This window comes from Botryllus schlosseri, chromosome 8 (assembly GCF_051294905.1).
Source record: "Botryllus schlosseri isolate E-star chromosome 8, Bs_hap1, whole genome shotgun sequence".
Taxonomy (NCBI): domain Eukaryota; kingdom Metazoa; phylum Chordata; class Ascidiacea; order Stolidobranchia; family Styelidae; genus Botryllus; species Botryllus schlosseri.
The window spans coordinates 22,682,107-22,706,833 of record NC_137243.1 but is presented as its reverse complement, the minus strand read 5'-3'; the positions used below and the strand labels follow the sequence as shown (position 1 = coordinate 22,706,833).

The window sequence follows — 24,727 nt, the reverse complement described above, 5'->3', positions numbered from 1 at the left end:
GCATTCATAAACACAGTAGTATTTCGGCATTATATTTCAGTATATGTTATTAAATATTTTATTTCCTTTCCTAATTTCATTATTGATGAAGAAATAAACATTTAACTGTAATCTTGTCGTTTTTATACAGTCTACACGGCTATAGGAATACATCGTAGTGCCGACTATATGTTGAAGTAAATGCAGCGTCCTCCGTTGCTGCGTCGTATCCATGGCCATTGTCTCTCGACCAATCAGCGTAAAGTTTGGTTTACGGCCGTATTGTGACAGTGCTGGATTATATAATATCATCAGATGGTGGTCACTAAAATCATTCATTGTGATCGAATGTTCTTGTACTTTTGTCTATATTAGTGTAGTGGTAGCTCAGCTACAACGTGGTAATGCCCAGATATAAAATAAGACGGGGCAAGCACAGACGTAGGCAGTACCAGAAAGAGTGGCTACGGTTCAAGCGAGCTAGAACCGCCGATTTGACGGGACGGATCGTTTCATCATAGTGTCCTATATGGTGTCGACACAAGCAAATCGCACGGTTCAATGAAATTGTATCACGTCACAGTTTCCATTTGGCTACAGGCAATTTGACGGTGATTTTTGACCGACTTGCCGAGCATCAAATTTGATAAAACGGGTATCAATCGAAAGCTGCCGCCGTACTGATTACGAAAATATAAATTTTATTCCGCTCGCGGCCCTGGAACCCCCACAATCAGCCTCTAATTTTTCATTGTTATGGAGATTGGCATTGGGACGCAACAATGCTGTCTAGCGAAACGAGACAGGTGCTCGAGAAAAAGGGAGCCAGACAGTATTGTTGCGTCTGTCGTTTCGCCAGACAGCATTGTTGCGTCCCAATGCCAATCTCCATAACAATGAAAAATTAGAGGCTGATTGTGGGGGTTCCAGGGCCGCGAGCGGAATAAAATTTATATTTTCGTAATCAGTACGGCGGCGGCTTTCGATTGATACCCGTTTTATCAAATTTGATGCTCGGCAAGTCGGTCAAAAATCACCGTCAAATTGCCTGTAGCCAAATGGAAACTGTGACGTGATACAATTTCATTGAACCGTGCGATTTGCTTGTGTCGACACCATATAGGACACTATGGTTTCATCATCATCAAGTGAAATATGACACGCGCAATTGGACTCTGTACAAAATACGTATCAAATTCTCATCCGGTAAGTCAACTCATAATTTGTGAAGGTTTACCGTTACTCAGTACCAGTGTTGGGATGACTTGAATCATGACAAAAATGAGACTGTAGCATGTAGCTATACCAGTGATTCCCAACCGCGGCCTCGAGCTAGCCGTCTTGCGTCCCCCACAAAATTTTAAAGAAATCGATTTATGATATAAAATAAAATTTATATTTATAAAATTCTCTTGCTTAGCTTGGAGTCTGGAGTTGTTAATTAGGATTGCAGAAAAGTTCTGAGTAGAGTGCTAACGTTATGTCACTACTGTATATAGGTATTGATAATTAATCTACGAATAGATGTACATGTACAACACGTGACTCACGGTTGAATACGCTGAGGCAAAACCCAGCAGCAGTTCTCCTCGATTTTACTCTATTTTGTGAACTTTTTATTGATCTAAAGCAGTCACGAATTCGTGCGGCCCCAACTATATACTCTGAAATTCTAAATTTGGCCCTGACACCGAAAAAGGTTGGGAACCACTAAGCTATATATACAGTTACTTGCGTAGAGTATTTCATTAGCAGTTCTATGTTTGCGTGTGCGATACAATATCGTTTTTTTCAAGTTTGTGCGAGTTTTCAAATTTGAGTAATTCTAGATCTAGTTGCGCTGTTTACAAATCCAGTAGTTTGATAAATCTGGAAACTTACCATCTATATTATCCATCTGTTTTAGATTTATGGATCAAGGCCTTTCGTGATATGAGGGCAGTTGCAGACAATAGTAGCTTGCCCTCCGCTTCAGATAAGGACCTACAACGGCCTAATCGAAAACGTCAGCCGCCAAAAGATTTTTTGACAAGTCCATGTCATCTGATAATCAAGGTATAGCCTACACTGTTATTCTGCCTAATATGTTATACGCAGAAGTGACATGTATAACTTTCATACTTTGTAGATGATGCTGTTCCTTCAAAGAAAAAAACGTAATCCAAGTATTCAGACACAAGGCATGCCTATACCAACTCCAAGAGTGCGGTCACCTCCTGATTCTGGCGATGAAAGTGTGACAAGCAAGAGTGCTCTTGTTAATGATGCTTCAAATGCAAGTTTGCCATCATCAAGTGAGGAGAGTGTTCAAGAACAGCATGATCCCAACATTGAATGTAGCGGCCAGTTGCAGGGAATCAACCAATGCAGTAAGCTCCTAACACTTTGATTCATTCTCGAATTTAAGCAATAGAGTCGCTCTATTTTCCAGACGATCCTTCATTTGTAAGCAATGTTGAACTGCAAAATTCTGACTGTCAACAACAAGGCCTATCACAAAGTAATGGTAAGTTTGTCGCATATGATCAATCCAGTTTTCTTGAATTCAAATAATTTTTTAGCTCCTCCATGTTCTTCATCAACTCCAACATCTGCACACAGTGACCACTCTATATATTTCTCTGATGCGTAAAGACATCAAAGACATCAAGTTGCAGATGAAACAGATGATGGACCTCAGCTCCAAGCAGATGAACCAGATGATGGATCTAATTAAAGGTCACATCATCAACGACTCAAAAAATAAACACAAGTACAACAGCCCCAATCTTGCTTGAAGATCTTATGGAAAACCCCTGTCAAACCGTATCTCAGCTGGAACAACTGGAAAAGAACTTGACTGACGGCGATTGCGAAAAATCTGAACTGGTATGATTTTGTCGATTAGAGCAAACTTAGCCGGAGTATCTAACCCAGGGGCAGGCAGCATACGGCCCGCGAAGTGATTTTGTCCGGCCCGCCGACAGTTTTCTGTCCTACATGATAATGCCCCACCCCAGTTTGCCGAGATTCCCCACCAATTCCTTACTACGTCAAATTTTAGTGACTATGTTATTATATTATACGTGTATGTGCAGCGTTGCGAGAGTGGAGCTTACGCATAAGTTCGTTGAAGCGAGAAGAATCGCATTATCGGCATTGACGATGCAATCAAACCTAATGTGGTCTGTGGTAATCATGATTTTTGTCGACTACAATGGTCAGCAGGCTGATATTTCCTATTTTTGATTCCGTAACCGCCGACTTGTAGCACGGAACACTTCTAGGTTTTTGTAAGGCACCGCTTATGCCAGGGGCGCCAACTCAAAATGGGTAGCAGGCCACTTTTCGAATTTGGTAGAGGACGCATGCCGCATGAATTCAGTATCGAGATTGCCTACATGACAATGTTATTCTCAAATCCACATTGTATTCGCCATTATCGGCGAGAAATGGCTTTGAAGTGACATTGCTGTCGTTAAAATACATTCATTGAATACGATATATTCCTTGAGGATAAATGGACGAATAATGCATCAATTCAGCAATCCGGTGCCCAAGTACTTGATTTTCCTATATCCGGCCTGCCGACTGGAGAAGTTGCCCACCCTGATCTAACCTCTCGTCAAGATCAACGTTCCATCAAGTTATTTGATGTTTATGCAGGCGCGTAGCCAGAGGGGGGTTTGGGGGTATAATCGTCATTTATGCATGTACTTTACCATGATGAATTGATGCTATATTAGTGAATTCGAATAATATCGAAACCCTACTTATTTTTTTGGGCTGATCTAGTTATTTTTCATTCTGGTACACACCACTATCGTAAGGCAGATCCATTTGTATTTTGTACTACAGGTATCTGCTTTGAAAGGACTTCACGGTGAACAATTGGCTTCAACGGTCCGAAATATCATGACAAGCATAGCTGTAAAAGATGTGTGGCAATTGTTCAGCCTAAAAGGTCAAAGAAGCAAAAATGGACAAAAATGAAGTTTTCAAAATTTTAATCTTTACAAGACTATTACACGTAAGTTGTTACTGATATTACAATCGAGATTACAAAACCCTCGATAACAATGCCTTCGAGAGCATTTTTACAGAGTTAAAGTATTTTGCTTTCCCTTCTTGTAAAAGATCATCGCAGCTAAATTGCAAATCGTTGCTGACCACACAGCCTTATAAGCCCTCGTTTGAAGTCATCTTCTACTGACATTGCCGACATGGCAAAATCACAAACAAGTGCGTTGATTGCGCAACTCGGTGTTGAGTCTGGAATGTTTTGAAATACCAATTTTGACACTATGGGGTGATCACATTCGAGAGAGATTGTTACCGCTGGCGGAGATTCCGATTTGCCGCATTGTTTTGTAATGCAGCCTCTGATCTACTTATATTATCTTTAAAGGAGCATGTAAAGTGGCTAATCCTACGGCCGAGAGTACCACAATTACAACCAAAGTGGGACGATTTCTAACTGTTATTGGAGCTTGCAAGGTAATTTTGTTTATGAATCTGACGTCTGTATGACAGCTGCGTTCTTTATCATATCATTTGACAGTAAGTGAATCATTGCTACCTCCAGGGCCGCTACCATTCATCTTCAGAACACTATACCAATGGTTCCCAAACTTCGACGTGATGTAATTTAAAAAAAAATTATAGTCATTTAATTTTGTCAAAACTATTGGTCTTGCTTGCATAAATTTTTGATCATCTCGTTACACTTGCTCAGATTTAGCGGCGGAACCAATGTCTCCCAAACTTTTTTGCCAATAATTCGTTACTCATTTCAAACTCCTTTCAATTCACATTTCTACACGGGAAGCAAGTTCATCCTCAACTGGTCGCATTCGTACCGCGTGGGGGGCTCAGATTGCTATTGCCTGACCCATGTTCCCTCTAAGCTGCACTGCGCACGTGCGCAATTGCACAGTGCTTAGTTGGTCTCTGCGCACAGAAAAAATCTGAAGTGATGTCATTTTTTTTAGTCGTTAGGCACTACTGTGAGTTGGTGAGTGTGTGCAGACTCGTCCAAAATTAGAGGGAGCATTGGGTCGGCTATTTCGGTGGCGAACAAGATGCATGGCAAATATGGCTCAATTCCAACGTGTAGATGTCAAATCATTGAGATACAAAATTAGGGATTTGAAACTTCGCTGGTATATATATTAGGTACATTTTACAGCTAGCTATAGTATCCCGTTCACCAAAGAAATGTTTGAAGCTGGCCCAGAACGATAACGATGAGTTATACGATCTTCCAGGGCCATCACACTTCAAACACCCAATTAGGGGAGCTCGACTGAACCCAAAATTACTTTGTTTGTCGTTTGTTGAAGTAGATTTTTGTCGTGCTTTGCGCGATTTTTTGTCCCTGTAGGTCTACATTTAAATATGATTAGTAAGATAAAAAGGTGCTTATAATAGAGAAATATGCAAATTGGTGTCGGCGATTACCACACATTGAATAGGACTACGACTCTACTCTGTGGTAAGAGATGGGTCTCAAGAACATTTTCAAACCCGAAAATGGGCCACGGCCAAAAGATGGCTGAGAACCCCTGGTTTATTAGCTTCTATATGTTGGAATTAGGCCAAATTTGGCGCGCAGAGTTAAATCGACAATTTCGTCGAAGTAGATGGTAAAGTTTGACTTGGCTGTCACACTCCACCAAGTTCGTCGTGACTTCCTAAAGACGGTTCGGAATCCTTGGATGAATGTGACCAGACATGACCGTCCCACATTACTCACAAACAAACAAACACATATAATGACTATTGCTCTACTGCTAATCAATCAAAGTAATCAATTCATTTATGTTATAGGACGACGATAAAGGAGAAAACAGGAGCAAGACTGTTATCGAGGAGGCAGAAGTATTGGCTGAAGTGATTGCACAGTTCTGTATCAAGGCCCAATTCTTGCTAACGTATTTTCTTCATCCATGTTTTTTTTTCATGTTTTGTACTGATTTTATACAGAACAGAAGCCATATACATGCTGATTTTTAAAATTGGCAATTAGTTTTCCTTCTAAACAAAAAAGCCTACCTCTTGCTTCCTACTTCTTGCTAACGTATGTTATGTCAGGGACTATTATTTTACCTTCATTCTTCATCCATTTTTATTCCAATTTTTCGTCGAGGTCTAGTCAAGTGTATTTTTTTTGTATTTTGAACTGTCTTCGTCGAGGTCTGGTCCAGTGCATTTTTTTTTGTACAATACAGAACAAAAAGCCATACATGATTTGTAAAACTGAGGATTCGTATTCGTTCATGTGTAAAGTGCAGCATATAGCAGGTTTAGCCAACCAGGGTACAGGGTCACACAGGGTCGAATTGTACAAAAAATATCTTATAGGATATCGTTGAGGATGTTTATCAGGATATCTTTGAGGATCTCCATCAGGATATCTTTGAGGATGTTTATCAGGATGTCTATCAGGATATCTTTGAGGATGTCCTACAGGACATCTTATATATATCCATTTCTGTCGACAAATGTATATATTTTGCACTTCATTGAAGGACATCTTTTGAACTCATGGAAGATGTTTGAAAAATATCTTTAATAAGTTTTGTGTTTGCTGGGTAGCGAAGTGGCAGGAAGGCCCGTCGCATGTCAATGAAGCAACAGTTGCACGTGTTTCGTTGAGCTTGTTCATGCAAATTCTAACCAAATTTGCTCGTTCCGATCCTGTCAAACCATTAATGAAAAAGTATCCAAGCGGAATCTTCCAGGATGAATTGACGCAAACAGCCATAAAAACTAATATATCTTTTGCAAGTGGCAAAGAATCATCGTCCTCGCAGTCAGTACATATGTCTACATATCCTCGATATCTTTTTCCATCCCAAAAAACCTGTTTGCGGATCGACATTTCATCCATCATTATGGAACATATTACAGGAGTTGTTGATGCCTCTACTTTTCCTCTGATAGCAGAAAACGCAATACCCGTAAAGCCAGGCTCAGCGGGAAGTTTTCCATACCAGCGTCTTATCACACTCGGATGGGGAAGAGCGAGTTGAAAATTTTGACGCACGAAATTGTATGCCTTAGCAGAATAATACTGCAGCGTCATTGCAAATGATTGCAGTTCTTTAGAGTATTTGACTCCTCTTCCACCAGCTTGTAGCTTCATGCGCTGCAACAGCTCACTGGGTAGACGACTGACTTTTTGTGACATTACTTCTCCACACAAATCGCTGATCAAATTATTTTTTTTCAGAGATGCAATGACCTCATCCAGAGTTTTCACTTTTTTTCTTAGGCGGCATGTCCTCATTTTGGCAGCATGTAACCTCTTTTTAATTTGTACCACTCTACGGCGTTGCTGTTGAATGAGCTTTTGAGGAGAGGTACGTGCACAGTAATTGTGGTCGTGGAGAACTGCTTCACCAGTTTGTACTTTACAATAACGTTTCTTATCTTGAAGTGTTGCTGGTCTCGCTTGCCGTTTGTTGGAAGCCTGAAATTAACAAATTTCATATCAACAGAGGCTAGGGTAAGGGTATACTAATATAAACTTGACTTTAGAAGTAAATTTATAAATTCATACTGTACCTTTGTCCTCATATATTTCGGAAAGTTCAGAAATCTTGTTGGCACTGCATTCTCCCTCAAACGTATCAACTGGCCAACACGGTAAATGGCACTTTCCGGAAAATGATCGGAGCAGATAACTGACGATCTTGATGGAACCCAGTTTTTTCTTTTTATGCTTTCTACCCATCTTCCTTTCAGCGATTCATTAGTAGGAAAGCTGCATTATACGGAGCATTGTATGAAGCAAAGCACACTAAATAGACAATTCTTTGTTATGGGCTATGATAAAAGCAGAAGGGACATAAAATATCTTGTCTGATAAAATTATACATCGGTCACTTTCCACTCCATAGGCTATTGTATTTAAGATTGAGGCAGCTTTCTAAAGCTAAAGCAGTTCAAAGGTAAACCTTGAAAAATAATTTTGAATAAATAAATTGACAGTTTCGCACAAAGCTATAAGGACTATAGATGAACTCGACTATGGAATTTGCAAATTCCACAGTATTTGTTTAGCATCTGAAAAAGATATCCTGTTTTAACTATATGCTGATGAAAACCCATAGGCCATTAATTGAATATTTTCCTTGTATTCCTACTCTTGCCTAAATAGCATAAGCAAGAATTTAATACTAAACTGATTATTGGCCGAACTGCTTGTACATGGACGAAATACGAAGAGTGAGATGGACATCATTACAGATATTGATGATGAACATTACATAGCTGATATGGTGACACGTATTTCTGCTGGTAGTCTGGTCTGGTCATTTCATTCATATAACTGCAACGAAATGTTCTGCTATCACTTTACCATGACCTGTTTATTACAACTGTGACTGATCTGGGCATGTCTGGCTGCTATGCTTATTCTGTTATTCACTTACCGGTGAAAAGTTCTGGGGTATCGCCGCTTTACTATCGACTCTTCATCACTACTGCCGTCACTATTACTTCTTGCATACGACAGTAGTATATATGATCGCTCGCGAACTAGCGTGGGGTTCTTATGGGCCCGCTCGCACGGTGCCTCGAAACTCGTGTTGGCACGGTGACCCTTTTGACCCCCCCTTCCGCTCGCACGGTGCCATTGTGTCTTATGGGGTCTCTCACACGGTAACCCTTTTCGGTATAGCGATCTCTCGCACGGTGTCTCGAAACTCGTGTTGATACGGTAACCCTTTTCGGTATAGGGATCTCTCACACGGTGCCTCGAAAACTCGTGTTGGTGAGTCGTACTTTCGAGTATAGGCATCTCTCGCATGGTGTGGAATATGTATCAGGTATGGTAAATAGTCATGTGATTGGATCTTAGTTAATGTGTATATTCCAAATTACGGCGAGTACGACAATGATATATCGTTTTTCTTATGGACGCGGCGATGATTCGTACTTTCAGGCATCTCTCGATCGGTGTTGAATATGTATCAAGTAAATAGTCATGTGAATGAATCTTTGTTAATGTGTATATCGTGAAAACTCGTGGTCGTGACTCGCCTTTTTTTGCTATAGGCGGTGGCGGTGATTCGCCTGTCGTGTATTCTCACGGGATCTGTGGTGACTCGCCATGTGTTCTTATGGGTGCGGTCGCATGCGGCTATTGCGTCTTATGGCGGGGGTGGCGAGCGGCTATTGATGCTAACACGAAACCCGGGGTGGCGAGAGGCACTTATTTCTTATGGCGGGGGTCGCAAGCGGCTCTTATTTCTTATGGCGGGGATCGCAAGCGGCTCTTATGTCTTATGGCTGGGCGGCATGCGGCTATTGTGTCTTATGGATGCGGCGATGATTCGTACTTTCGGGTATAGGCGGCGTGCTAACGTGAAAACCGGGAGGTGGCATGCTAATGTTTTTAGGTACACGCGCGGCGACATGCTAACGATGATAATGTGTCTGTCATGTATTCTTACGGGATCTCTGGTGATGTGCCATTGTTTCTTATGGGTGCGACGGCATATCGTACTTTCGGATATAGGAATCTCTCACACGGTGTTGAATATGTATCAAGTAAATAGTCACGAGTATCGCTAAACAGGAAATTCACTAAACCGCAGTGCAATGTGCGACTTTAGAAAACAGATGTTCGCGACCGCGTTTTGATATTTGTGACCCACTAAATACATCCGTTCTGGAAACGCGTCCTGTTGTGAGGATTTCGAGCGCGCACTATCGTATCGATTATTACACTAATCCAGTCAGTACTATTACATGCAGGAGTATTCAGTATTCAGCAGCGACACGAAAAGCGACCAACAAATAACCGCACTCGTAAATTAACACCTCAAAAAGTGTAAAATAGATTGCAAATCCCGCGATCGCTAACAAGATAATGGCTCTGGCATAACCATTTTTAGTGACTTGGTGTTAAAGACATACCGATCGCTCACAAGGTAATATTTCGGTAATTAGTTTGTCACAGAACCGTCGCAGTCGGTGATTCGAAAACCAACAATTTGACACTTTCTGGTGGTCGCTATATGTTTTGACACTTCGGAACGCGGTTGACTTTAGTTGCGTGGTACAAATCATGAGAATATTCAATCAATGTGTCAATTTGTCAACTTGAAATGTAACTCACTACACAAATCAAGTTGAATCGTATTTGAATGTATTGATTCGACCCGACTCAAATCCTTTGACAAATCCTATTAACGCGATCTGTTGAATCGAACGTAACCTGAATATTACTGACGCCAACATTCACCCGCATCGGATCATTCACACATTCCACGCCGCTGTTTTAACACTTATAGAATCAATACCAACTATCTCTAACCCGATAATATTCAATCATTTTGGTAATTTGACAACTTTAAATCCATTCGCGGGATGTACTAAAGGTAAATCCAAATAATCCAGAATGAAATATTTGGACTTTGACATTGCGTGAATTGAAATAGGTTTGACAAACATGACTACCAACTTTCACCCAGTCACATTTCAAGATTATACTTTGAAACAATCCTTGAAACTGACAACTCTATTCACGACTCCGTTTCCTATTGTAAAATAGAGTTTCAGAAATACTATCACTATGACAACTCAACATTTTAACATCTCGCCATGCACAAACGAGTAAAATACAAAATCCTTGGTAAGTCAATCCGTTTGTAGTAACTCACCAAACCAAAACAAAAAAGTGTCCGTATGAAAAGTAGACAAGACTACGCGAGTAATCACTACAACCCACAAACATACCAACTCAGTTGTATCCATATCCCATATTTTTTATTCAACTGTAAGATGAAGTAATTACTACTTGGCGCGCGACTTGATATTAACACATTACATTTGAGTATACGAGATTTGAATGTCTGACCAACGTAGTTGAGAATTCTTACAATCGAACGCAGGTGTTATATTGAAAATTTTCACGAATTGACACATTGATTTTGACATATGAGATTTTGTAATAGTCGATCATGACTTGATTATTAAATTATGACATTATTAGACCAGGTTGTGTTGAAGGTTATTACGATACCAACAAACTTTTCAGAAACATTGTTATTAACATATCGATTTGTAAAACTAGATTAACATGTCTGAAATGTTTTGATTGGGAAGATTTAGCCGTGTTCGTAAAAACCACGCAGCGTATTGTGGAAATCAGGAAATAATTTACAAATGTAATTGTCTCCAGTAACCAAGACTAAAGATGAAACAACAATTTTCTTTGTTGAACAATAATAACCGGTACAATACTTTATCGTCGTAATCTGCGGTGGGAATTGAAACACTTTCGCACATTTCCCGGTGTCAAGATATCACACTAGGTGAATTGACATATCGCCGCTTGATTAATGCTTAATCCGTTCGCGCCATTTCACACACTTTGATCATTACAAAAGACAAATTGGAATATGTTTGCTAGATGCATTCAATTCAGTTAGAAATGTCTGGTACACAACAATCGTAATATCAATGAAGTACTTGCTACACTGTAATTCACTTAACGTGTTTTGCATTGTTGTTCATTTGTAGTATTGATTGTTTTTGAACCCCCAAATAATAATTCCCCGACATGAAACCAAACCGCTGAAAGTCGTTACCATCACAACGAAACAATTTGTACGATGTTTGCCAAATGTATCCTATAGTTAGGTGTACTAGAATTATTTGTCTAACACATACACCGACAATGCAATCGAAAATTTTTCCGTTGTCATTCGCTAGAGTAAATGTCATCACAATACTCTGTCACTAAAAGACGTTACTTGTATGTGATTGAATCCCTAACAATTATCTCACTAAACCGAACTCCAAAGAAATTTTACTCACTCGACGGATATGAAACAGCGTCGCTTAATCGGTCTATATCGTTTTTCTAAAGGTAAATCATATCCATCCAATAGAAAACAATTTTCACTAGCTTGGTAATGAAACCGAAGTCTTCATTCGATATTTTGTTTGTGTCAAATACTTTGTAATAAACACATTTGAGTGGTTGAGCTTTACATCATCAAGCTGTTATTTGTAAATCAAGATTTCGGTAAACTTGTAAATGTATCGTTTAACTAACCGACATTTAGTGATTGGCGAACATACCAAACGATACACACCCATCTCCGAAATACTGCATTGATCTTAATTTCCACCATCGTGATAATCGAAGTACATTTCTTTCGTAACAACCGACTACGACACCATAAATTTTTGACAAGTTACGCTTAGAAGATTGGTTGCATATCGCGAAAAAAATAATATACCACTCATATTGGTACTGTTACTCCATTGATCGATATTTTCAAACGAGTAAAATTTATTACTTGAGTTTCTCCGCTTAATGTAAATGAAAACTCAGCCGTCTTTTAACATCACAAAGACATTGATAAAAAGTAGGCAATCAAACACAACACTTTGTACGACACTAATTATTGTTCCACACATCTCATTTCATACTAAGTGTACACGAAAGATATTCATGACACATGAAAATATTCGCTCATGCTACGAACATACGCAATGATTGGTGGTGCTTTCAAACTGTTTCGATATCACAAGAACTTTATTGTCTGAATGGGTGTTCATGTATCTTAATAATCAAATAGTTCAACACAGAACTAGTACGAACAGAAACATCAGAGTTGTTTACACAAAAGTTTGTATGTGTACAGTATGCGAATACCATGTGTAAGTCCAGCGCAATAGTGGTATCCATCCGAGTTTAGTTAACACAAATTTATTACAACGGAGCCACGTAAACTTTCGTGAAAGAAAAGCATACTCACTTCCAGAGGGTTATGTCAATACCATAGCAGTAAATCAGCTACTCCAACAAGAAAGTACATATGTTTCTAGCCACGGTCCTTACATCTTTCACATAGATCAATCTACTTTGCTAACGAAAAGTGCTGAGTCATCACACGATCGCCCTCACAACAAAACAGCTAGTAGATATTATCATTCAAAATATTCCTAACCCTTTACACACCAGTGACAAATCATACAACGAATATGTTTTGTGGGTCGAATTGTTGTTCAGTGTCAAGTCTACCTGTTGAAACGTACATTAAAACAACACAGTCATAATTCAATTAAAACCACGAATCTATTTTCATTTCGTCACATACAGAAAAATAAATTTTATTCCGCCAAAACATACTTGTAACCAATCGCTTTCATTAAACACACAACACCATAAAAGTATTTACTTTCTACAACATAGACATTCCGATGCAGTCAAGAAATATTTTTATTAATCAAAATCATCGACTTCTGTTTACGGCGTTAGTGTGTGCATGTCATACATGTGGGATCCGTATTAAAATGGACACGACACGACTGAATGTAAGGAGATAGAAGTCTATCGCATAGATTTACATGTGCTCTTCGCTACGGTTTCAAAAAACTAATCATCTCTTTTGCATTGATCGAGACCGAGCAAGTTAGTTAATGGTCATGATTGTGTTTGTCATATGCGAATGATAGGGTTACTGTCAAATCTACATACAACAACCTTCTGGCACTCATAATAGCAATTTCATTCTCTCCCTTCGTAATTGTAGACTCACGACAAGTATATTGTACAACTCGACAGCTACTTTTAACAACACCAACGACACTAAACATACGATACCTACCCAAGTAAAATTACCATTTTCACCTGGAGGTCAGTCGTTACCTGAGTAAAAATACCATTATTCTTTGGAGATTTATCGTTTAATCAGAGTAACAAAACATTTTCACTTGGGGGTCTATCGTTTCCAAGAGTAACAAGCCCCCTTTCCTTTGGAAATCTATTTTTCCCTGGGTAACAAACCTTTTTCACTTGCAAATATATTTTTCCCCCGGGTAACAAACCTTTTTTCGCTTGGAAATATATTTTTTCCTTGAGCAACAGATCATTTTCACTTGGAAATATATTTTTTCCTTGAGCAACAGACCATTTTTACTTGGAAATATATTTTTTCCCTGAGCAACAAACCATTTTCACTTGGAAATATATTTTTTCCCTGAGCAACAGACCATTTTTACTTGGAAATATATTTTTTCCCTGGGCAACAAACCATTTTCACTTGGAAATATATTTTTTCCCTGAGCAACAAACCATTTCACTCGGCGGGTCGTCGTTTACCTGAGTAAAAATATCATTTTCCTTTGGAGATCTGGCGTTTACCCATTGTAACAATACATTTCACTTGGAAATCTGTCGTTTACCTGAGTACCAATACCGTTTTCACTTGGAAATCTATCTCTTCCCTGGGTAACAATACCATTTTCGTTTTGAAAACTGACAACCACACCGGTCAATTTGATATTTTTTGTATATTGTTACAACAGCCAGCGACAAAATATACCCCAACAACGACTCCGATACATTTGTCTAATCAAATATTCACTTGCTCTGATGCATCCCATCAAAATCATTGGTTACTCACATACAATAACAATGTGCTGTTGTACATCGACATGTATGTTTTCGGAATTGGTGAATAAAGGGGTTTCCGATATGTCCGTGATGTCCGGGTTCGTGCTTTGGATTTGCCAGAGTGAAAATGTCTGAATAAAACACCTTCTCGACTTTGGTAACTGGTTGATACACGGATAATGGTGTTCGGAAAACGGATGAATTTATGTTCCCCATCGCGCTGACAACATCGGGTTACTTGTGAGTTTCCTCGGGTCTGTTTACTATATTGTGTCTTTACTGGTCAATACATGTCGCTCCAGTCAGCTGAAACCGGATCACTAATATGAGAAAGTGTGGGGCCGGATCCGGATATTCACTCATGACCCAACGACCGATATTCAAGTAAACATGTTACAGACCGTGTTTTGTCTCCATGAAAAATACCTATGCATACACCATCACATCAAGTACGTCACGATTGTTCACAAGTATTTGCGTAAACGAGGTGTATATACAATGTGTCGATGCACAAACATCATGGGACACAAATTCACGTTCTCAAGTCTCATCATGCGCCGACTCTGTACATTCAATGTGGGCATAGATGACACACGACATGATACAATGGATAGTGCATTATGCATACCGATATATTCTCAGTCAAATATGCGAACCATACACAACCATATACCCTGATTTTCGCTGAATATCCACAACACCAACAAATCTGTAGATTTCTTTTCCCTTGACCTCGACGATAGAGTTGTCATCCCAATGTACCAATCGAGTGTATGGTTCCTCAGGTGTAAAATCCAAATCAAATGTCACCAAGGTATCGTTTTTCATTTTCAATATTTCCACCGCTGCATCTTGTCTGTGTCGTAAAACCACGGTGTGGGGCCAGAGGAATCTATGGAACGTTACGCGTAGTCCCATAATTACTCGTGGATATAGTCAGGTAACGACAACGTTTTCTCAGTGGTCTGCGTGGGTGCACCGTTTCAATACGTAGCTGGATCAACGAGACCAAAAGTTTCCAACCACGTTTTATAAGGGCATGTAGAATTACGAGACAGCACCCTCTTGCGGAGTGGTTAACACGCAATCAGTCTTCAACCCACAGAGACACACCTTGGATTACATTATCTAATCGTATTCGAACTCGAGATTCACACACACACAGAGTCCCTGTTTACGATTTCAATCCGGAGTCGCTGCTCACGATGTTTAGCTGGAGTCGTTGTGTGGGAGTAGCAACATCGGGCATATTCATCGCCTGAAAGATTGATAACGATGGTGATCGCCAAACACCTAAAACCAGGTGAAACACTGCGGTCTCGGTGAAAAAGTTCACAGGTTATGACCAAGAATACGCGGGGATTGAGTGAGTAATTGAACTATGCAACCCGATTTTACTATATATCGAGGTCTGGATCACGATGTAAGTCTACCTGAGAATCCAAACAATCTTGCAAAATCAAGGTGTGAACCCGTGAAAAGGCTGTACTCGTATGAGATTCATTTTTCACAAGTTGGGTGGAGGTCGGTTCATACTAAGACCATGTTACGTCCAAATATGACCGCTTGCTTGTCTCCAAGTCATCTATGCCCACATTGAATGTACAGAGTCGGCGCATGATGAGACTTGAGAACGTGAATTTGTGTCCCATGATGTTTGTGCATCGACACATTGTATATACACCTCGTTTACGCAAATACTTGTGAACAATCGTGACGTACTTGATGTGATGGTGTATGCATAGGTATTTTTCATGGAGACAAAACACGGTCTGTAACATGTTTACTTGAATATCGGTCGTTGGGTCATGAGTGAATATCCGGATCCGGCCCCACACTTTCTCATATTAGTGATCCGGTTTCAGCTGACTGGAGCGACATGTATTGACCAGTAAAGACACAATATAGTAAACAGACCCGAGGAAACTCACAAGTAACCCGATGTTGTCAGCGCGATGGGGAACATAAATTCATCCGTTTTCCGAACACCATTATCCGTGTATCAACCAGTTACCAAAGTCGAGAAGGTGTTTTATTCAGACATTTTCACTCTGGCAAATCCAAAGCACGAACCCGGACATCACGGACATATCGGAAACCCCTTTATTCACCAATTCCGAAAACATACATGTCGATGTACAACAGCACATTGTTATTGTATGTGAGTAACCAATGATTTTGATGGGATGCATCAGAGCAAGTGAATATTTGATTAGACAAATGTATCGGAGTCGTTGTTGGGGTATATTTTGTCGCTGGCTGTTGTAACAATATACAAAAAATATCAAATTGACCGGTGTGGTTGTCAGTTTTCAAAACGAAAATGGTATTGTTACCCAGGGAAGAGATAGATTTCCAAGTGAAAACGGTATTGGTACTCAGGTAAACGACAGATTTCCAAGTGAAATGTATTGTTACAATGGGTAAACGCCAGATCTCCAAAGGAAAATGATATTTTTACTCAGGTAAACGACGACCCGCCGAGTGAAATGGTTTGTTGCTCAGGGAAAAAATATATTTCCAAGTGAAAATGGTTTGTTGCCCAGGGAAAAAATATATTTCCAAGTAAAAATGGTCTGTTGCTCAGGGAAAAAATATATTTCCAAGTGAAAATGGTTTGTTGCTCAGGGAAAAAATATATTTCCAAGTAAAAATGGTCTGTTGCTCAAGGAAAAAATATATTTCCAAGTGAAAATGATCTGTTGCTCAAGGAAAAAATATATTTCCAAGCGAAAAAAGGTTTGTTACCCGGGGGAAAAATATATTTGCAAGTGAAAAAGGTTTGTTACCCAGGGAAAAATAGATTTCCAAAGGAAAGGGGGCTTGTTACTCTTGGAAACGATAGACCCCCAAGTGAAAATGTTTTGTTACTCTGATTAAACGATAAATCTCCAAAGAATAATGGTATTTTTACTCAGGTAACGACTGACCTCCAGGTGAAAATGGTAATTTTACTTGGGTAGGTATCGTATGTTTAGTGTCGTTGGTGTTGTTAAAAGTAGCTGTCGAGTTGTACAATATACTTGTCGTGAGTCTACAATTACGAAGGGAGAGAATGAAATTGCTATTATGAGTGCCAGAAGGTTGTTGTATGTAGATTTGACAGTAACCCTATCATTCGCATATGACAAACACAATCATGACCATTAACTAACTTGCTCGGTCTCGATCAATGCAAAAGAGATGATTAGTTTTTTGAAACCGTAGCGAAGAGCACATGTAAATCTATGCGATAGACTTCTATCTCCTTACATTCAGTCGTGTCGTGTCCATTTTAATACGGATCCCACATGTATGACATGCACACACTAACGCCGTAAACAGAAGTCGATGATTTTGATTAATAAAAATATTTCTTGACTGCATCGGAATGTCTATGTTGTAGAAAGTAAATACTTTTATGGTGTTGTGTGTTTAATGAAAGCGATTGGTTACAAGTATGTTTTGGCGGAATAAAATTTATTTTTCTGTATGTGACGAAATGAAAATAGATTCGTGGTTTTAATTGAATTATGACTGTGTTGTTTTAATGTACGTTTCAACAGGTAGACTTGACACTGAACAACAATTCGACCCACAAAACATATTCGTTGTATGATTTGTCACTGGTGTGTAAAGGGTTAGGAATATTTTGAATGATAATATCTACTAGCTGTTTTGTTGTGAGGGCGATCGTGTGATGACTCAGCACTTTTCGTTAGCAAAGTAGATTGATCTATGTGAAAGATGTAAGGACCGTGGCTAGAAACATATGTACTTTCTTGTTGGAGTAGCTGATTTACTGCTATGGTATTGACATAACCCTCTGGAAGTGAGTATGCTTTTCTTTCACGAAAGTTTACGTGGCTCCGTTGTAATAAATTTGTGTTAACTAAACTCGGATGGATACCACTATTGCGCTGGACTTACACATGGTATTCGCATACTGTACACATACAAACTTTTGTGTAAACAACTCTGATGTTTCTGTTCGTACTAGTTCTGTGTTGAACTATTTGATTATTAAGATACATGAACACCCATTCAGACAATAAAGTTCTTGTGATATCGAAACAGTTTGAAAGCACCACCAATCATTGCGTATGTTCGTAGCATGAGCGAATATTTTCATGTGTCATGAATATCTTTCGTGTACACTTAGTATGAAATGAGATGTGTGGAACAATAATTAGTGTCGTACAAAGTGTTGTGTTTGATTGCCTACTTTTTATCAATGTCTTTGTGATGTTAAAAGACGGCTGAGTTTTCATTTACATTAAGCGGAGAAACTCAAGTAATAAATTTTACTCGTTTGAAAATATCGATCAATGGAGTAACAGTACCAATATGAGTGGTATATTATTTTTTTCGCGATATGCAACCAATCTTCTAAGCGTAACTTGTCAAAAATTTATGGTGTCGTAGTCGGTTGTTACGAAAGAAATGTACTTCGATTATCACGATGGTGGAAATTAAGATCAATGCAGTATTTCGGAGATGGGTGTGTATCGTTTGGTATGTTCGCCAATCACTAAATGTCGGTTAGTTAAACGATACATTTACAAGTTTACCGAAATCTTGATTTACAAATAACAGCTTGATGATGTAAAGCTCAACCACTCAAATGTGTTTATTACAAAGTATTTGACACAAACAAAATATCGAATGAAGACTTCGGTTTCATTACCAAGCTAGTGAAAATTGTTTTCTATTGGATGGATATGATTTACCTTTAGAAAAACGATATAGACCGATTAAGCGACGCTGTTTCATATCCGTCGAGTGAGTAAAATTTCTTTGGAGTTCGGTTTAGTGAGATAATTGTTAGGGATTCAATCACATACAAGTAACGTCTTTTAGTGACAGAGTATTGTGATGACATTTACTCTAGCGAATGACAACGGAAAAATTTTCGATTGCATTGTCGGTGTATGTGTTAGACAAATAATTCTAGTACACCTAACTATAGGATACATTTGGCAAACATCGTACAAATTGTTTCGTTGTGATGGTAACGACTTTCAGCGGTTTGGTTTCATGTCGGGGAATTATTATTTGGGGGTTCAAAAACAATCAATACTACAAATGAACAACAATGCAAAACACGTTAAGTGAATTACAGTGTAGCAAGTACTTCATTGATATTACGATTGTTGTGTACCAGACATTTCTAACTGAATTGAATGCATCTAGCAAACATATTCCAATTTGTCTTTTGTAATGATCAAAGTGTGTGAAATGGCGCGAACGGATTAAGCATTAATCAAGCGGCGATATGTCAATTCACCTAGTGTGATATCTTGACACCGGGAAATGTGCGAAAGTGTTTCAATTCCCACCGCAGATTACGACGATAAAGTATTGTACCGGTTATTATTGTTCAACAAAGAAAATTGTTGTTTCATCTTTAGTCTTGGTTACTGGAGACAATTACATTTGTAAATTATTTCCTGATTTCCACAATACGCTGCGTGGTTTTTACGAACACGGCTAAATCTTCCCAATCAAAACATTTCAGACATGTTAATCTAGTTTTACAAATCGATATGTTAATAACAATGTTTCTGAAAAGTTTGTTGGTATCGTAATAACCTTCAACACAACCTGGTCTAATAATGTCATAATTTAATAATCAAGTCATGATCGACTATTACAAAATCTCATATGTCAAAATCAATGTGTCAATTCGTGAAAATTTTCAATATAACACCTGCGTTCGATTGTAAGAATTCTCAACTACGTTGGTCAGACATTCAAATCTCGTATACTCAAATGTAATGTGTTAATATCAAGTCGCGCGCCAAGTAGTAATTACTTCATCTTACAGTTGAATAAAAAATATGGGATATGGATACAACTGAGTTGGTATGTTTGTGGGTTGTAGTGATTACTCGCGTAGTCTTGTCTACTTTTCATACGGACACTTTTTTGTTTTGGTTTGGTGAGTTACTACAAACGGATTGACTTACCAAGGATTTTGTATTTTACTCGTTTGTGCATGGCGAGATGTTAAAATGTTGAGTTGTCATAGTGATAGTATTTCTGAAACTCTATTTTACAATAGGAAACGGAGTCGTGAATAGAGTTGTCAGTTTCAAGGATTGTTTCAAAGTATAATCTTGAAATGTGACTGGGTGAAAGTTGGTAGTCATGTTTGTCAAACCTATTTCAATTCACGCAATGTCAAAGTCCAAATATTTCATTCTGGATTATTTGGATTTACCTTTAGTACATCCCGCGAATGGATTTAAAGTTGTCAAATTACCAAAATGATTGAATATTATCGGGTTAGAGATAGTTGGTATTGATTCTATAAGTGTTAAAACAGCGGCGTGGAATGTGTGAATGATCCGATGCGGGTGAATGTTGGCGTCAGTAATATTCAGGTTACGTTCGATTCAACAGATCGCGTTAATAGGATTTGTCAAAGGATTTGAGTCGGGTCGAATCAATACATTCAAATACGATTCAACTTGATTTGTGTAGTGAGTTACATTTCAAGTTGACAAATTGACACATTGATTGAATATTCTCATGATTTGTACCACGCAACTAAAGTCAACCGCGTTCCGAAGTGTCAAAACATATAGCGACCACCAGAAAGTGTCAAATTGTTGGTTTTCGAATCACCGACTGCGACGGTTCTGTGACAAACTAATTACCGAAATATTACCTTGTGAGCGATCGGTATGTCTTTAACACCAAGTCACTAAAAATGGTTATGCCAGAGCCATTATCTTGTTAGCGATCGCGGGATTTGCAATCTATTTTACACTTTTTGAGGTGTTAATTTACGAGTGCGGTTATTTGTTGGTCGCTTTTCGTGTCGCTGCTGAATACTGAATACTCCTGCATGTAATAGTACTGACTGGATTAGTGTAATAATCGATACGATAGTGCGCGCTCGAAATCCTCACAACAGGACGCGTTTCCAGAACGGATGTATTTAGTGGGTCACAAATATCAAAACGCGGTCGCGAACATCTGTTTTCTAAAGTCGCACATTGCACTGCGGTTTAGTGAATTTCCTGTTTAGCGATACTCGTGACTATTTACTTGATACATATTCAACACCGTGTGAGAGATTCCTATATCCGAAAGTACGATATGCCGTCGCACCCATAAGAAACAATGGCACATCACCAGAGATCCCGTAAGAATACATGACAGACACATTATCATCGTTAGCATGTCGCCGCGCGTGTACCTAAAAACATTAGCATGCCACCTCCCGGTTTTCACGTTAGCACGCCGCCTATACCCGAAAGTACGAATCATCGCCGCATCCATAAGACACAATAGCCGCATGCCGCCCAGCCATAAGACATAAGAGCCGCTTGCGATCCCCGCCATAAGAAATAAGAGCCGCTTGCGACCCCCGCCATAAGAAATAAGTGCCGCTCGCCACCCCGGGTTTCGTGTTAGCATCAATAGCCGCTCGCCACCCCCGCCATAAGACGCAATAGCCGCATGCGACCGCACCCATAAGAACACATGGCGAGTCACCACAGATCCCGTGAGAATACACGACAGGCGAATCACCGCCACCGCCTATAGCAAAAAAAGGCGAGTCACGACCACGAGTTTTCACGATATACACATTAACAAAGATTCATTCACATGACTATTTACTTGATACATATTCAACACCGATCGAGAGATGCCTGAAAGTACGAATCATCGCCGCGTCCATAAGAATAACGATATATCATTGTCGTACTCGCCGTAATTTGGAATATACACATTAACTAAGATCCAATCACATGACTATTTACCATACCTGATACATATTCCACACCATGCGAGAGATGCCTATACTCGAAAGTACGACTCACCAACACGAGTTTTCGAGGCACCGTGTGAGAGATCCCTATACCGAAAAGTGTTACCGTATCAACACGAGTTTCGAGACACCGTGCGAGAGATCGCTATACCGAAAAGGGTTACCGTGTGAGAGACCCCATAAGACACAATGGCACCGTGCGAGCGGAAGGGGGGGTCAAAAGGGTCACCGTGCCAACACGAGTTTCGAGGCACCGATAAGAACCCCACGCTAGTTCGCGAGCGATCGTATATACTACTTACGACTCACTTGATATCTTCTTCCGCCTTTTACTGCACCCATAGGCACAGCAAAGACTACCACTACCACCTGATGAACGTACTATCTTCGATATGTCGAATTGCACGGAATATCTATATACTGACACGAGATATTGGGCTGAAACAAATCCTGAATGTTAGAATAATTAGTTATTCAAAGCTCTATACGCATACAATACTACAGACCCAACACGAATCAAATATATTGAAACATTGACCGCTTTTCCATAAGCCCCTGTACTAAATCAATTAACCGTGTACCCACAATGCATCTGCGCATGGGGATCACGCAAATTTGCTTAGCCGGAGATAGCAGTAGTTCGGGGCTTGGCTAGAACATACGCGTCACGTCAATGAGAACACACGCCATTCCTGTCGAGTCACTGACAACGGGGGAATCCCCTAATTCCGAAGAAATTTTTAGGTGCATGAGAAAACGGCAAAGTGCACACGGATGCAGGGGATGAATTACAAAAAAAAAGTTGCCAGAATTTGTTTTTAAGGTATAAGGCATGGGAAACGGACTGAAAACCTGGACTTTTTGAAAGTCGGTCAATTCTGAACAACCCTAATGCTAGTACTTCACGGCTATCTGACTCCGAATAGTAATATTATTTACTATACTTTGGCATTGTCCTGGACGTCGAGCTATCATAACGGAACCCCCCGCCATTTCAAGAAGACCGTGGATGGCATTCTGTCATGTCGCCTCTATAGGCAATGCGCCGTATCTTCAATTTCTGGTGATTCTACCACATACATCTTTATATTACTAATTGTAATTGAGGATATATGTAAATCACATGTTAGTGTGGTTTAAACAAGAATACCTGAATCAATCAATCTATATATATATATATATTTAAAAGCTCACTATATAGTAATAATCTGACAAAATTGGTACATGCTGCTATTCCACCTATCTTTAGAACGGGCTCGCGGGCTACACATATAGTCCTCGCGGGCTACATGGGGCCCGCGGGCACCGGGTTGGGGACCCCTGGGATAGAGAATTTGGAATAACCCGCGATAAAGCATTTTGGAATGCCGGAAACTAAGTTTAGTTTCAGAATGCTGTTGTTGTTCAAGATAAGCTATTCTTCCGACGAGACAATGGCCCAGTCACTGACAATGGCCGATGCGAACATTAAAGTATTATTTATAAATTAGGGTTACCATATTTTTGTGAAGCAAATTCCGGACACTGTTTACCGCCCACTAGCGGATTTTAAAATGAGGTGTAGCACATGATCCGTCAATATGACGTCACACTAGCCAAGCATTGCCCATCGACTGTATAATACACAAGAATGGAGTGTAACATAGGTCATGAATTGGGCCATCTGTAATGTGATCTCTGGTGATTGCTACTTGCTAGGGCAGGGCTGGCCAACCTTTTCAGCCAAAGGGCCACATTCGATCAGTGTTGGGATGACTCGAGTCATGACTTGACTCGAGTCAGACTCGAGTCACTTTTTCATATGACTTGACTTGACTCGAGTCACTTTGAAAAAATGACTTGACTTGACTTGACTCGGCGCTTCAAAAATGTGCATTGACTCGTGACTCGGAGAAAAATTTACGAGTCAATTTCAAGTCATCAAGTAAACGATGTCGATTAAATCACTGTATTTTGTGTTTGTTCGTATCGTTCGCGACACGCCTGTGTCATTTCTGAGAGTAACCATACATTCACTAATTGTACGTTCACTGATCCTCTATTGTTACATCACAGATAGATTGACCACAACCGAAATGATCACAGCTTACGTTGTCGTAGTAGCAGTAGATTAATCCAATAGCAAATATCGCAGGTGTTTCTTTAGGCGGCCCAGTTCTTACATTGATTACAGTGATCACCTTAACCAACCCTCTCGTATGATTTAAAAATCGAGCGAATATAATTTATGCGTCTATAGTCTCACGGATGTGTAGATGGGAAGTGTATTGTATCATATCAATTTTTTTCAACTTCTCGTGGCTTCGTATTCAACCCTCTTGGTTAATAATAACAGACTGTAGCAAGTAGCAGTAGCTATAGGCCTACTATACAGTTACTCACACATTTTATTGGCAGTTCTACGTGTGCGTGCGATAAAACGCCTTCTTGCATGCATATTTACCTTTATATTCGTTATTCTATTCAAGATAAATGGCCAATTATTCTGTTTATCACACAGCTAGCAAAATGTAATGAGTTTGAATCGTCACTGATACCGCGAAAATTCAATTTGACTTGAATTGTGACTTGACTCGTGACTCGAC

General features: G+C 39.5%; 1 protein-coding gene and 1 long non-coding RNA gene across 2 annotated transcripts in view; one reads left to right on the top strand and one right to left on the bottom strand.

Annotated features, from left to right (window-relative positions):
* LOC145444515 (uncharacterized) overlaps positions 1-24,727 on the bottom strand; it is a 414,279-nt gene that overhangs the window by 162,556 nt on the left and 226,996 nt on the right. The window lies entirely within an intron of this gene.
* On the top strand, positions 1,118-5,929 carry LOC145444502 (uncharacterized). The gene is made up of 7 exons (XM_080322496.1): positions 1,118-1,185; positions 1,886-2,034; positions 2,108-2,348; positions 2,411-2,485; positions 2,541-3,988; positions 4,367-4,455; positions 5,788-5,929. The coding sequence occupies exons 2-5, from the start codon at positions 1,912-1,914 to the stop codon at positions 2,609-2,611; spliced, it is 510 nt and encodes a 169-aa protein (XP_080178622.1). The 5' UTR covers positions 1,118-1,185; positions 1,886-1,911; the 3' UTR covers positions 2,612-3,988; positions 4,367-4,455; positions 5,788-5,929.